This window comes from Liolophura sinensis, chromosome 1 (assembly GCF_032854445.1).
Source record: "Liolophura sinensis isolate JHLJ2023 chromosome 1, CUHK_Ljap_v2, whole genome shotgun sequence".
NCBI lineage: Eukaryota > Metazoa > Mollusca > Polyplacophora > Chitonida > Chitonidae > Liolophura > Liolophura sinensis.
The window spans coordinates 4,966,802-4,980,920 of NC_088295.1; the positions used below are offsets into that span (position 1 = coordinate 4,966,802).

The following is a 14,119-nucleotide window of genomic DNA, read 5'->3' on the forward strand; positions in this document are numbered from 1 at the left end:
TGTCCTGTCAGTGTGCCCTATCTGAGTCCAGTTGCAGGGGTTTCCAGGTTATCAAGAAACTACTGTAAACCACTTGACCTTTTGTTTTATTAGATCAGCATTTACAGAAAGTTTACATGTAACTGTTCTGGTGGTTTGTTCCAGGCATCATTCAATAAGCTACAGAAAATGCTATGTGATAAATGGGAGTTCATCTTTATGCAAGCAGAGGAACAAGTCAGGTCAGTTTCTCTTCACTGTTATAACCGGCTGTCATTATGGCAGCAGGTGGATGTTTGGTACCTTACACAGTGTCTTATGTCCTGAACAGAGGTTGATCCTGTGTGGCCAACCTTATCACATCCTCCCCAGATTGAGTTTGTCTTTTAATGTTCCTTCTTAATGTTTGAGCTCCCAAACTGTTGGCCGCCCAAGCTAATCAAGCTGTAAGTATGATGGTTTCCCAATGAAATGTTTATTAAAAAAGTTTATTGTCAGTTTGATTTGTGTTTTACAAAAATTATTTACACATGGTCACTATGACACCATTAAAGTTTGGAATCACAAGCTTTTTCTTGAAGTGGTGTGTCTAACTATCATTATATGGAAATTAACGCAGTTTTGAAAATGATTTATTTATCTCAGTTTGTAAAATACAGCATAAGTCACCACTATAACTATAAGAATTATTTGTTAAAAACAGAGGAGTATACAATATCTCTCTTATATCAACTGTTGGCAATCTTCATATTGATAGGGACAGTTCTGATCATTCTGACCATAAAAGCAATTTCATGGTGAGCTTGTCCTGCTTGGAATGGCTTAGAATGCAAAATCAAAATGGCAACATCATTTACGCACTGATTTTCAGTCAAATTTAAAAATTATTTCAACCAGTAAATTGCAACATGTCTATTTATGATTTCAGCTGATGAATTAAGTGATGTATTATTGACTGTCTTCATGGCTTAAGAAATGCAGTTGTATGTACTGTTTTTACTTGTTCATGTATTGTCGTAGAGTAAATCGTACAGGTTGCCAGTGTTATCCTCTTTAAATAAAGATGTCATTCTTTCACCCATTCTAAGCATACATTTTGTATGTTTAGATTTTAGTCTCTGTATACAGTCCAGTCAAGGAGTGTACTTCCTTAGTGTTAGATTCGTGGTTCAGTGCCAAATCAAATCATATCTACAGCTCAGAAACCTTTGTACTATCTGGCTTGGAGTTCGCCGTCAGCGGGTAGACCATGTGCTGTTTATGTTCGCTTTAAGTTCTGCCCGATACATGCACATCACTCTTGTGACATGACTAAAATATTGTTGAAAGAGACATTGAGCACCAAATAAACAGAATACAACCCCTTTCTTACAGGGTACCCGTCTGTTCTTTTTCCAGGTACTACAATTGTGTATAGTTGCTTGAAATGCATGATATCCGTGGTAAGTTTAACCAGAGTGCTGGATTGAGGTTTACGTCTGATTTGGTTACTTCTTGTAAGGTGCATGGATCATGTCATTTATCTTTATTTGTAGACTGGCGAAGGATCGTAAAAAAGGTGAGCGTGTTGTCGTGGACAGTCAGGAGAGAGCATTCTGGAGAGTCCACCGACCCCCGGTGAGTTTGCACACCTGACAGGTGAATACCTGCAGGACATAGGAATAAACTGATAGTGGGTTACAACAGAAGCTGTTACAGTGAGTTTGTTATCCCCATAGCTGGTGTATGTGTGGTAGATGTGGACAGCATCTGCAGGTTTATCGTAGGTATCATACTCGGTACATAAAGAGAGCTAATTCAATGTATCTAGCCTTGTGTCATCAAGCCAAAGTGTGCAAAGTTGGCACAGCAGTCAATAACAAGGTGATGTTGTTGTTTGCAGCCTGGTCAGATCAAACATCTACAGCAAGCCCCTCAGAGGAACATTCAGCCTAGTCAAATGGCAGCCCGTAGGAAGAAAAACATCGATTTGCTAAGGAGAGAGGTGGGTACATCAGAGAGTACTTTGTGTACATCCAGGAGTATTTTATGTTCATTTAGGAGTATTTGTGTACATTTAAGAGTATCTCATGTAAAGTACTTTGTTGCTCTATGAACAGTTTTCAAATGTAATTAACAAGCTCACACTTCACTGAGCAGTAAAACTACATTTCTGCTACTGCCACCAACAGTTCATGTTTTCGTCAGTTTTAATGATAATGAGTTCGGGACATAAAACTTCACAATAGGTGCACCTTGATTGTTCTATGATCGCCATTTTATGATGAAGGGGAATTCAGGAGGAAACTGTCTGGAGATTGATGAGCATGACCACCCAGTACCTTTACAGATATGGAGTGGCATGTCAAATCTCCATTAATATGAATGCCGAGATTTTCATATACAAATTTTATACCTGAACTTAGCACCCTGCAAATTCTTACTTGTACATTACCAGCAGATGACTCAATCTGCATTTAAAGCGACTGCTTATAGTCGCAGGGCTCAATATCTCCCTGTGTCTATGATTTTTTCCAACGAAAGGCAAAAAAATAATCTTACCTCTCGTTGGCGACACCTGTGCATATTTGCATACAGGTAATCATAAAACATGCACGTTATTTGATATATAGCCAGTCAGTGTTGTGCAAACTTCTGATATGTCAACATGTCTGAATCCCCATATGCCAAATAATGCTACCTAAAAAGGGTAGCCCTGATAGTCTGCGGAAACTATGTTTTCTGTGTTTAAAAAATGTTTTTTCAAAACGCATGAAAGTTTACTCTTCTGCAATAGGAGGACAGTAAAGAAATGACATAGAAGGGCATACTTCATTCATATTATACGGGAGGCTGATGACAAATATTTCTCAGTGAAATCCATTTGTAGCTGAAATACATGTGTACAGATGTTTGTTGCATAATGTGGGCTGAGAATAGACATCCACTGGTGAGCGTGAATATGCACAAGATACACACATACATTATACACAAGATAATACTGCGACGTGACTTCATCATTACCCGAAGAATCTTTCAGTTAAGAGATTCGCACACCTTGTTGTCAGTGAAGTGACACAGATTAGGGACCATAGCTGCCATACAGGGTAATGAACCGTGCAGGGGGCAGGGAGGTGGGTGCTAATCACCTACTTCTGTCATGTTACCACTATTTCAGCCAGTGCGAAAGTAAACGACAATAACTGTTGGTGGAATTTACTGTATATCCTATAGTGCTTTGTGTACATCCAGGAGTACTCCTGCATGAGTCCATATAAGTACTTTTTGTATGTCCATGATTATTTTGCTACATTTTTAAACACACAAGTGAATAAAATTAGAATATTACAATGTACACACAGGCAGATTATGTTTTAGCTTTTGGGTAATGTCAGAATAATTACAAGATATGCATCTCCTGTGTCTAGGGAACTCATATTATCTTCCTTTGCAAACATTGCTGGGCATCAGCAGGTACATGTATTCCCGTGTATGGATATGTGTCTGTGGATTGACTTTAAGAACAAGACAGATCAGCAGCATTTTTCTCGTGTTCCAGTTGGCATATCTATCTTTGTCTATGGCCAGACCACGCCTGAAGGTTTCCAAGGCAGTTGAAAGGTACAGTATATTTATGACATGATACACAGGTATCTGAGGTTTATTTTGGGCTTTGCCTGTGAAATACTCTTGAGTACTGTGCTTTAAATAACATTCAAATAATTAAATTTTATATAAGGTGAGACTTATTTTTGTTTTGTCTTCATAGAAACGTGCTTGGATACTAGCGTAATTTTTTGTACTGGTGCTTAGATGTTCCAGGCTTTAATCAGTAGCATACAAAGTAGACTGTGAAATGGCCTATATGTAACTGTATTCCTCGACTGGACTGGTTCTGTAATGAAATGATGGAAAGTGCACCTTGATTCTGTTCAGACATCATATTTATTAATTTAGACAAGTTCTGTACTTGCATTACAGTTCCATACTGGAATGATTGGATAATTAGGGTTTACCACATCATGCATGCTGGAACAGTGACATAATATATACCTGCTGTCCATATCCTCTGTTCAGTTTTAATGTGCGTTTTGAGATGTACAAAGAGCATGACCCTGCCCTGTCGCAGCCTCAGCCATCCAATCCATGGATCACGGATGATGTCACATTCTGGGAGCTAGAGGCGGATCTGTAAGTTATACCTGTGAACACTGCATCCCGCTGATCCAGTTTATAAGATTTACTCCAATCATCAAATCATTTTACACTGGAGTTACAGGTTCTAGAGCATCAGTCACTGCCTGATGAACATTTTTATTTGTTACTAGTAATTCTGAGTTGTTCTAAAGTGTAGTTTTGTCTGACCAACCTAATTAAAGAAAATCACAGATAGAATTAGTTTAACGATTACAGGACCACTTGTCAGGCAGAGAGCACCTGTGATTTAGGTATTTTTACTATAATATCCAACATACCATTGTACAGATACAGAATGAACAGTGTCCTGTTTACAGTGTCCATGATGCAGATGAGCTTCTCGAAGCAGTCTGCATTACACTTATTTGATCCTCTAACACTAACCAGAGACAAAACCATTTAAATAAATAAACCAATGATCATCAAGTGAATCAACTGGACAAACTCTGATATCAGCCACTTCCAGAATGGCATAGTCATTCCACATAGCGGCACAAGACTTTTTTCCCCCTTTTAATAAGACTAACCGATATATGTGTTTGGTGTGTTTAGGATTGAGTTCCCGACAGAGCGGCGGGTCAAGCGCTGGGCGTTTGGATTTTATGACCTGATGAGCGACCCGCGAGGGAGGATAGAGTTTGAGCAGTTTCTACAGAAGGAATACAGTCAGGAGAATATTCGCTTCTGGAAGGCCTGCGAGCAGATGAAGATAACCAGCCTATCTAAAGTGCCTCACCTAGCTGACAAGATCTACAAGTGAGCTTACATCTTAGTACACCTGACATCCTGAAAAACACCTCAGAGATCATGGTCTACAAGTGAGCTTACATCTTAGTACACATGACATCCTAAAAAAACACCTCAGAGGTCATGGTCTACAAGTAAGCTTACATCTAAGTACATCTGACATCCTGAAAAACACCTCAGAAGTCATGTTCTACAAGTGAGCTCACATCTTAGTACACCTGACATCCTAAAAAAACCCTCAGAGGTCATGGTCTACAAAAGTAAGCTTACATCTTAGTACACCTGACATGCTGAAAAACACCTCAGAGGTCATGGTCTACAAGTAAGCTTACATCTTAGTACACCTGACATCCTGAAAAAACCCTCAGAGGTCATGGTCTACAAGTAAGCTTACATCTTAGTACACCTGACATCTTCAAGAAATCCTCAGGGCTGTTGTTTACAAGTGAGCTTACATCTTAGTACACCTGACATCCTGAAAAACACCTCCGAGGTCATGGTCTACAAGTAAGCTTACATCTTAGTACACCTGACATCTTCAAGAAATCCTCAGGGCTGTTGTTTACAAGTGAGCTTACATCTTAGTAAACCTGACATCCTCAAATACCTTTAAGTGAGCTTACATCTTAGTAAACCTGACATCCTCAAACACCTTCAAGTGAGCTTACATCTGAGATTTAGTACAGTTGACACCTGATTGTGTTAAACTTTTTCCCTGTATAGATGTTAGAAACAGTTTAGGATGATATTTATTTATATATTGTGTAATAAACTTCTCTGTGAATTTGTATGGTAAGTTATACTATATATGTGTGAAGTGTGTTTGTACGCATTTCAGGGAGTTTCTGGCAGCAGGTGCCCCCTGTGAGGTGAACATAGACTGTCGTACCATGGACAAAGTCCTAGAGAATCTGAAGAAGCCCAGCAGGTAAAAAGCCTATACTATAGTATAGAAAGGAAATGGTTGAGACATTAATTACAGTGTGGGAGACAGTTACTTTTGATGATCAGTGTCATATATGAAAAATGCTGGTTTTCCTTGCAGCTTTGTTTCTTATCTTATCTAGCTAAGTGATGCTTTCGTATCTGTCTATATTCTCAAATGAAGTAGATCATTGCAACAGTCTACATAAATACAGAGTTCGCCATGGTGGCTACCTCCTTGGCTGTACGTGGGAATGTTTGCCAGCAACCTGCGGATGGCCTTGGGTTTCCCCGGGGCATCCCACCATAATGGTAATCACCATTGTATAGATGAAATATTCTTGAGTGTGGCGTAAAAAAACAATCAAATCAATAAATAAATACAGTATTGTTAAAACCTTTTTAATCAGTGTTTGTGTTGTTTACAGGTACACATTTGAGGCTGCACAACATCACATCTACATGCTGATGAAGAAAGACAGTTACTCCAGATTTCTCCGATCAGAAGACTACAAGAATTTGTTAGCCTGTGCACATAACCCTGGAGGGAAGAAAAAGTAGGCTATTATAGCTTCATCCAGCTGCAACATATGTTGCCCACGTGGCGAATTTCCACATACACTGTGGTTGTTTTCAGAAACATGCCTTTAGGCTGCTGTTTAATTACTGCTCTTTATTGCTGCATCTGTCTGCCCCAGATGTTGTTAATGTGCCAAGTTTTTAAATACACACTGGTGCATAGAGGTGAAATACATTATGGCCCACATATGCTTTCAAATACATACATTTGCATGTTTCTAGGGTTTCTTTCATATTCCATTCCTTTGATATTGAGGTTTCCATTTCCTTTATCTTTCTTAATATAAAGAATAGTTGAATTGCTGTAATAAAAATCATGTTGTTATCTCTTCCAAACTGTGCAATATCTAGGGAACTAATGGGCAGATCATCACCTTGTGTATTGATCAACTTTTAGGTTTATTTGCCCTCATGTTGTCACTTTGTCAGTATTTTGACATCGCAGCAGACAATAATCTTGTCTGTGATATATCTATAACTGCACAGTCCTTGAAACCCCTTGAAAGTGCTTGAAAAATACAATTTCGTTTTCACATTCTTGAAAGTCCTTAAAAAAGACAAATACTCCTGGAAACTCCTTGAAAATCCTAGTTTGTCCCGAACTTAAATATTGTCTGCTGACCACCCAGTCTGTATATTGGGGGCTCGCAGATAATTTTCCCATAATCAGGGCTTCCGCTGGCACTTGCCATTGTCGCAAATTTAGAACAATTTTTTGAAATGGCGATAAAATTTGAAGAACATGCGAATGTTTTTGGCGACAAATTTATTTACTTAAGAAAAAAATGCAAAAATTTTACAAAATCTACCATGAGAGTTTTCTGGGGTTTATAGCAGATTTCGCAATTTTTCTAATTAAAATAATCCGCTTACTTTCATTTCAAACGGCCTTATCTCGACGAAACAACAACAACACAGTCATATGGCGATTACTTGACAGAAATCTACAAAGCAGGTTCAGCATTGTTGCAAGTTGACTTACAATAAATAACACTTGAAATCATTTTTGTTAAATAACAAATGAGAATCATGGCATTTTGGGGGAGGCCTTTCATCGCCAATTGGAAAAAAAAAAAATTATCAAGGGAGATAAATCAAGGTAGAGGTATAACTGTAAATGAAATTACCTCCCATGAAAAATTTAAACTTTTCCGCTCAGTAAACTATTTTTTGGGGATCCGAAGTAAATTAGATGTTTCAGAATATGTGCCGTTACATAAATGTGTACGCCGTCTGGTTTTCTCCTGTCAGACTGTGTTACTCCAATGTACTGATCATAATGTTGCATTTAAATAAACTGAATATACAAATTAATTTCGTAACAAATTTTTCTGACAGAGGAAATTACATTTTACTACTATCTTACAGAAAGGTTGAAAAAAGGATTGATTTTTTTTTTCCAAAAAGCAAAAACACACTGCCAGGCATTGGTCCATTATTTTGAGGGTAATTGTTCTAAATGTAACGTTTGATAAACTCCAGCTATAGCTGGAAGAGACCAAACTGATTCTAGCAGCTACACCAAGGCAGATAAAAATGAATTACAGAAGGAGACCTACAAGAGTCATGGCCACTAAGGAGGTATGGCTAAAGAAAAATAGTATTCACTACAAAATCTGATGAGTAGCTAAAAAGAATGGCTAAAAAATACCGACCCAGAGGAAGCCCTGCATGATGATATATGGCCTTCATTTTTTACTGAGCCAAGGCCGGGTCAAAGAATGTGTCGCATTACAGAGGTGAAGGTCAGATATTTCTTGCAAAAGCAAGCGTACTATTCAGTATACTTGCATGCAAATTAAAGCATCTATAATTGAGACTTAAAATATAGTCTATAATTTGCACAATGGTATGTTTAAACTAGCCTTGAAAATGACAAAAAACTCCAGGAAAACTCCTTGAATTTCATTTTCATATACCTGTACGAACTCTGTTTAATTCAGTTTGGTTTGACTCTTAAAATCACTGGTCTTCAGAAGTGATTAACTTTTGTAGTTTTTCAGTCTGCTTGTATGTCCAGTCATCAGTACATTGACATTTTAGTGGACCAAAGACTTATCCCTGCTATTTCTCTTGATCTATTGAACAGGATGTAATAAAAGTTGGTTTGGAGCTTAATTATATGTACAATGGAAAACCATCTCCACAAAATGGTGTGCTTTTCTGCATACGGTTGTAAGAACAGATTGTCAAAGAACCCTGAAGTTATTTCCAAACACAGCCAAATCTTGGCCGGGCTGACAGGAGTTGGGATAAGAAACCCTGGCGGACAGCTCAATTTTAATAGCATGGAGAAAAAGATTAGGCTTTAAATATGTGTGTATAAAGTCTGGTGATAAGGCTTGGTGGGTGTAAAACGAAGCGGGAGTTCACTCGTCGTTAGTGTGATCAATCCTCGGTATGCCAGTAAAGTGAAAGGAAAGTAGACACAGCCACATGATGACATCCAATGAATGTCGCTTTCATGCACGCTATGCCACTGGCTGTGTCCCTCCTGTGGATCAAAGAGTGAGCTTCTAACAAATTGTGAACTGTGTACAACAATGCAATGGCTATTTGACAGCTGTGGCAATGCTAGCAGTTTCTAACTGGCTACAGAGGACAATTAAAATTGAAAACAATCCAAGACTAATCATGTTGCTTGACTGTGTTAATCAAGAATTAATAACTGGGGTTGAAATACTGGTTGTTGATTAAAATTATTCATCAAAGGTGCGAGAACAAGTGACATCTCTTTGAATACTGCTCATGGTAGGTGCGCAGGCAATCTTACAGTGATAATCCATCCACCATTGTTTTAATCTCTGTCTGATCCAGATCTACGAGGATTAGCGACACCGCAGGAAACAAAAGAGGATTAAAGCTAGCCTTCATAATACCTGTTTGACGTGCTTCTGTATTTCTGGCCGTAATATAACTAGAATGATTAAACAGTTGTAAGAATTTTTTTTAGTATTGCCTTGATTAAATGCGCGAAAATTAATCTTAGTAAATCTACTAAGGGGGAATAAAATAATGTTTACTGTGAAGCGGACAGAAGGAAAGAATAACAAGTATTAAATCTGATATACACATGAAATGGAGACTTACAGTGTAACACTGGATATAGCTATAGCTTACCAGTCCGTATTGCCAGTGCGGTTGGAAATGCCAGGACAGTGATCCAATTCAGCATCTGAAACTGTGAATCTGAAAGTCTGACCAGGGATGCCAGTGTCATAAATCAGAGTTTCAGTGTCGTATACTATGAGTTCAAATTGATACGACAGTGTATTTACTTCTCTGTAGCTAGAATTCATCTTCAGAATGACATCGTTTTAATAGGCATCACCAGGTTATATATGCCAGCTGGAGTTGCTTTGGCCATCTATGATGTCACCCGCTGAGCTTTACTGGGCCACTGGCTGGAGATTGGCTAGGGTAGTAAATCTTTTGTTTTTGGTGGATTTAAAGTCATAATTACGTTTCTCATAGGCGATCCTGGTAAAATACTGTTAAACAGGTTACAATCTCGAGACTTGGGACAAGTAGCTAAATCTGGACACTAATCCTTTAAGGTAAATATTGAGGATGTTATCTCAAAGTACTGCATTCATTGAGCTCAGGTTTTGCATATGTATACTGCATAATGACACAAGAGGGATGTTCTATCATTGATGCCCTGCAATTCTATGTAATTACTTTAAGTGACAAAATTCCTGACTTCGCATCTCTGCTGTATTAGAATCCATGTGAAAGTAAACATTTAAGTATACGTACATGTACCCTGGGTAGTGAAATGAGGATTTGCATTCAAGTGTCTCCATACATGTAGGTAAACATTCAGAGTTAAATCTAACCATTCAGAGTATATAAGTACATAAATATTCCCCATATATGTTCAGATATTGCAACATTTCGTTTACAGAAAACTTGACTGAGTTATTTGTAAGACCAAGTTGATGCTAAGATTGGTTACTCATTTGGGGTCAAGAGGTGGATTCACCACAAAACCGACTTGAAGTGGTGATGTACATGTAATATGCGTACAGTGTTTGCTGCTATGGTAACATACTGTGCATGCAGTGCTGGTTGCTATAGTAACATATGCATGCAGTGCTGGTTGCTTTGATGATGTAATATGCCTTCAATGCTGGTTGCTATCGTGACACAATATGCTCACTGTGCTAGTTGCTATGGTGACATAAAGTGTTTACAGTTCTGATTGCCATTGTGGTTACATACTACACAATGCTGTTTGAAGTCCCAGTCTGCTACATTGTAACTGTTTCATTTTATTAGCCCTGAAATCATGATGAAGATCTGCCAGCAACCTGGTCATTGGTTTCCCGCGATCTCTGCCCGGTTTCCTCCCACCATAATGCTGGCTGCTGTCAGCATATTCTTGACAATGGTCTAAAACACTGATCAAATAAATAAATAAATGAAATCATGGTTTTCTTTGTTGTACAGAGTAATAAAGGGTGTACTTGTAACTAACTCACTTCTACATTCGCAACTTTCCAAATTGGTTTTCACATGTTTTTATTTTTCTTTGCAGGTTCTTCCACTTTGGTTCTCGAAGAAAACCATCACCTACACTAAAGATTCGTCGGCGAAATAGCATCAGCAGTGACACTAACTCTCAAGTGGCCGAGTCAGTGGCAGGGCAGCATTCCTACAGCACAGGTAACCTGAGGGAACTAGAGATGAAGGCCCCACCATGCAGGTGAGTGAGGAGTGAAAAGGGAGGTGTGAGAACAGTTATCACCAATGACACTAACTCTCATGAGTCAATTGTAGGCCAGCATGCCTAAGGCACATTGCTACATTCTGTGGATTCTATCAGCCCACCATGCCTATTGAAGGTGTATGTTTGGTTTCAGAGCTGTGTCTTTGATCTGTCATTTATTGTAGCATTTCACTATTGTAGCATATTGTTAGTATCAACAGTATTTAAGGTATTCTTCCTTTGATTTGTGATGTCCTGTTAATTATTTGCTAAAATGAGCATAGAACAAAAATAAAAGGGAGGTATTTTAACAATGTGAATATGTACTTTTAGTGGCAGAGGAAATGTTCGTATTTACTATTTATGAATACAGTTAATGTATGTGAGAGTTCATGGGATATTGATAACTGAATTTGGCGTTACTGTTTTTAGGCACAGTGTGAATGGGTCAGATTCCAGTATCAGCAAAAGGTCAGTAGGAAATATTTACTAAAAGATATTGGTTTGTGAATGTTACTACACATCTTGAATGGTTGTCTTCCTGGAGAGTCCTTCACAGGGATTGTACTGGAACAGTTTACCAGGCTTGAGAGGCTTAGACAGATCTAGCTTTATGAGCCCGGAACATAAACTGGCTGAGCCCTTCTCTCATTGTTTCTCGCACCTCGGTGACAACAAGTGATCAGTTGAGCTCATGTAAGCTTTTTTTCACTGACCACTTGTCTATCACAAATATGGTGTGTATACATGTATATGGGAAAGTAACTTGTCACAGGTGTGTATACATGTCTTTGGGAAAGTAACTTGTCACAGGTGTGTATACATGTATATGGGAAAGTAACTTGTAACAGGTGTGTATACATGTATATGGGAAAGTAACTTGTCACAGGTGTGTATACATGTCTGTGGGAAAGTAACTTGTCAGAAGTGTGTATACATGAATATGGGAAAGTAACTTGTCAGAAGTGTGTATACATGTATATGGGAAAGTAACTTGTCACAGGTGTGTATACATGTATATGGGAAAGTAACTTGTCTCAGGTGTGTATACATGTATATGGGAAAGTAACTTGTCACAGGTGTGTATACATGTATATGGGAAAGTAACTTGTCAGAAGTGTGTATACATGAATATGGGAAAGTAACTTGTCACACGTGTGTATACATGTATATGAGAAAGTAACTTGTCACAGGTGTGTATACATGTATATGGGAAAGTAACTTGTCACAGGTGTGTATACATGTATATGGGAAAGTAACTTGTCACAGGTGTGTATACATGTATATGGGAAAGTAACTTGTCACACGTGTGTATACATGTATATGGGAAAGTAACTTGTCAGAAGTGTGTATACATGAATATGGGAAAGTAACTTGTCAGAGGTTCACACTGAGCACTCCAGGTTCTTCCACCAGATTGATGCTGGAGTTTGTCAGAATACCATCATATAAGTGAATACTTAGGGCATTAAGCAAGACACATTGAGCAACAAATACATGTACATAAATCATAAATTTTACCTGTGTGAATTATGATGAGCTGATATTTGGTCCTTTTTTCTCTGTTCAGTGACGTGTCCCCAACAAGTGTAAGAAAGAAACTGGACAAGTTAAAGGGAGAGAGCCCATCTAAGAGGACTCTGGAAGTGCCCACCCCATACCCAGTACAGAACCAGGAGCTGCCACATAACGATGACACCAAGTCTGTGGCCATCACGGTCCCCACCAAGCTCAATGCTGTCGCTCCCTGGGAGGCTTAACTAGCTATCACCTGATTCAGCCTGCGATACACTAGCCTGAGACCACCTGTACCTATGTTAGCTAAATCTGAAAATCTAAAAGAAATGGGATAATTGCTGGTAGTCTTGGTAAAAAGTGAACAATAGTTCATCTAGGAGATCTGTAAATTTTGTGTAGATACAGCTTTAAGTACGGCCCAGACATGATGACGAGTGTAGGTCAAGGTCTGTCGCCACAGTCTTGGTCGTCTATATATTTCAAGATCTGCATTTAGGTCAAGGTTTGTAGGTTCAGCCGAGATCACATATAGGCCAAGATTTGTAGGTACACCCCGGGTCATATGTAGGTCAGGGTCTGTAGATACAGCCCAGGTCACATATAGGTCAGGGTCTGTAGGTACACCCCAGGTCATATGTAGGTCAGGGACTGTAGATACAGCCCAGGTCACATAAAGGTCAAGGCGAGATGAAATTCTGTAAGTACGCATGTACAGCTTCTGATCAGTCCACCTCATTTCTATTGTATTGATGAGTGTACTGATAATGTTATAGATAATATGGTACCGGAACACCTGTGATTGTAAGATGGTGTTAGTACATTTTATATGCACCGAAAATTTCAGTTACGATGCACTGACCTGGTGACTACTGTAGCTGTTAGGAGATAAGGTATGTAGCGCTTGAAGGTGTGTATCTGGTGCGTGTGCAGGTGTTCACATAGACCACGTGTCTGTTATATAGAGAGATTTAGATTTGATATCAGTCCTGGTGAATAGCCTCAGCCAGCCTGACACCAAGACTCTAAAGCAATACCTCTCCATTCCAGCCAGTTTGTTTGACTTACTCTTGTCTTTTGTGTATTTTCTGGATTTATGTGGGTGAGTGGTCAATCTCAATCCTTTCATAGTTCTTGGACAGAGCAGGTGTGGGTTAGATAGCTCACCTGTGTCATCCACATCCTGGGTAGTTCTGAGATCTTCATAATCTGGACATGATACATGTAGGTGTGGGGTAGATCTAAGTGAACTCACCTGTGTCATCTGTATCCAGGGTAACTGTGAGATCTTTATTACCTTGACATAACAGGTTTGGGGTAGATCTCAGGTAACTCACCTGTGTCATCCACACTCAGGATAACTTCGAGATCTTTATTACCTGCACAGGACAGGTGAGGGGTAGAATTGAGATCTTTATTACCTGGACATAACAGGTTTAGGGTAGATCTTGGGTAACTCACCTGTGTTATCCACATCCTGGGTTGCTC

The 14,119-nt window shown here is 38.9% G+C and overlaps 1 protein-coding gene across 1 annotated transcript in view; it reads left to right on the top strand.

Moving 5' to 3' along the window:
* LOC135473400 (regulator of G-protein signaling 7-like) overlaps window positions 1-14,027 on the top strand; it is a 31,886-nt gene extending 17,859 nt beyond the window's left edge. Inside the window, exons 6-16 of the mRNA XM_064753253.1 lie at window positions 145-221; window positions 1,515-1,596; window positions 1,862-1,963; window positions 3,518-3,579; window positions 4,036-4,149; window positions 4,708-4,911; window positions 5,741-5,830; window positions 6,255-6,383; window positions 10,946-11,113; window positions 11,549-11,587; window positions 12,687-14,027. Coding sequence (XP_064609323.1) covers window positions 145-221; window positions 1,515-1,596; window positions 1,862-1,963; window positions 3,518-3,579; window positions 4,036-4,149; window positions 4,708-4,911; window positions 5,741-5,830; window positions 6,255-6,383; window positions 10,946-11,113; window positions 11,549-11,587; window positions 12,687-12,876 — 1,257 coding nt within the window. The 3' untranslated portion in view covers window positions 12,877-14,027. The remainder of the gene's footprint in view (window positions 1-144; window positions 222-1,514; window positions 1,597-1,861; window positions 1,964-3,517; window positions 3,580-4,035; window positions 4,150-4,707; window positions 4,912-5,740; window positions 5,831-6,254; window positions 6,384-10,945; window positions 11,114-11,548; window positions 11,588-12,686) is intronic.
* Window positions 14,028-14,119: the final 92 nt, after the last annotated feature.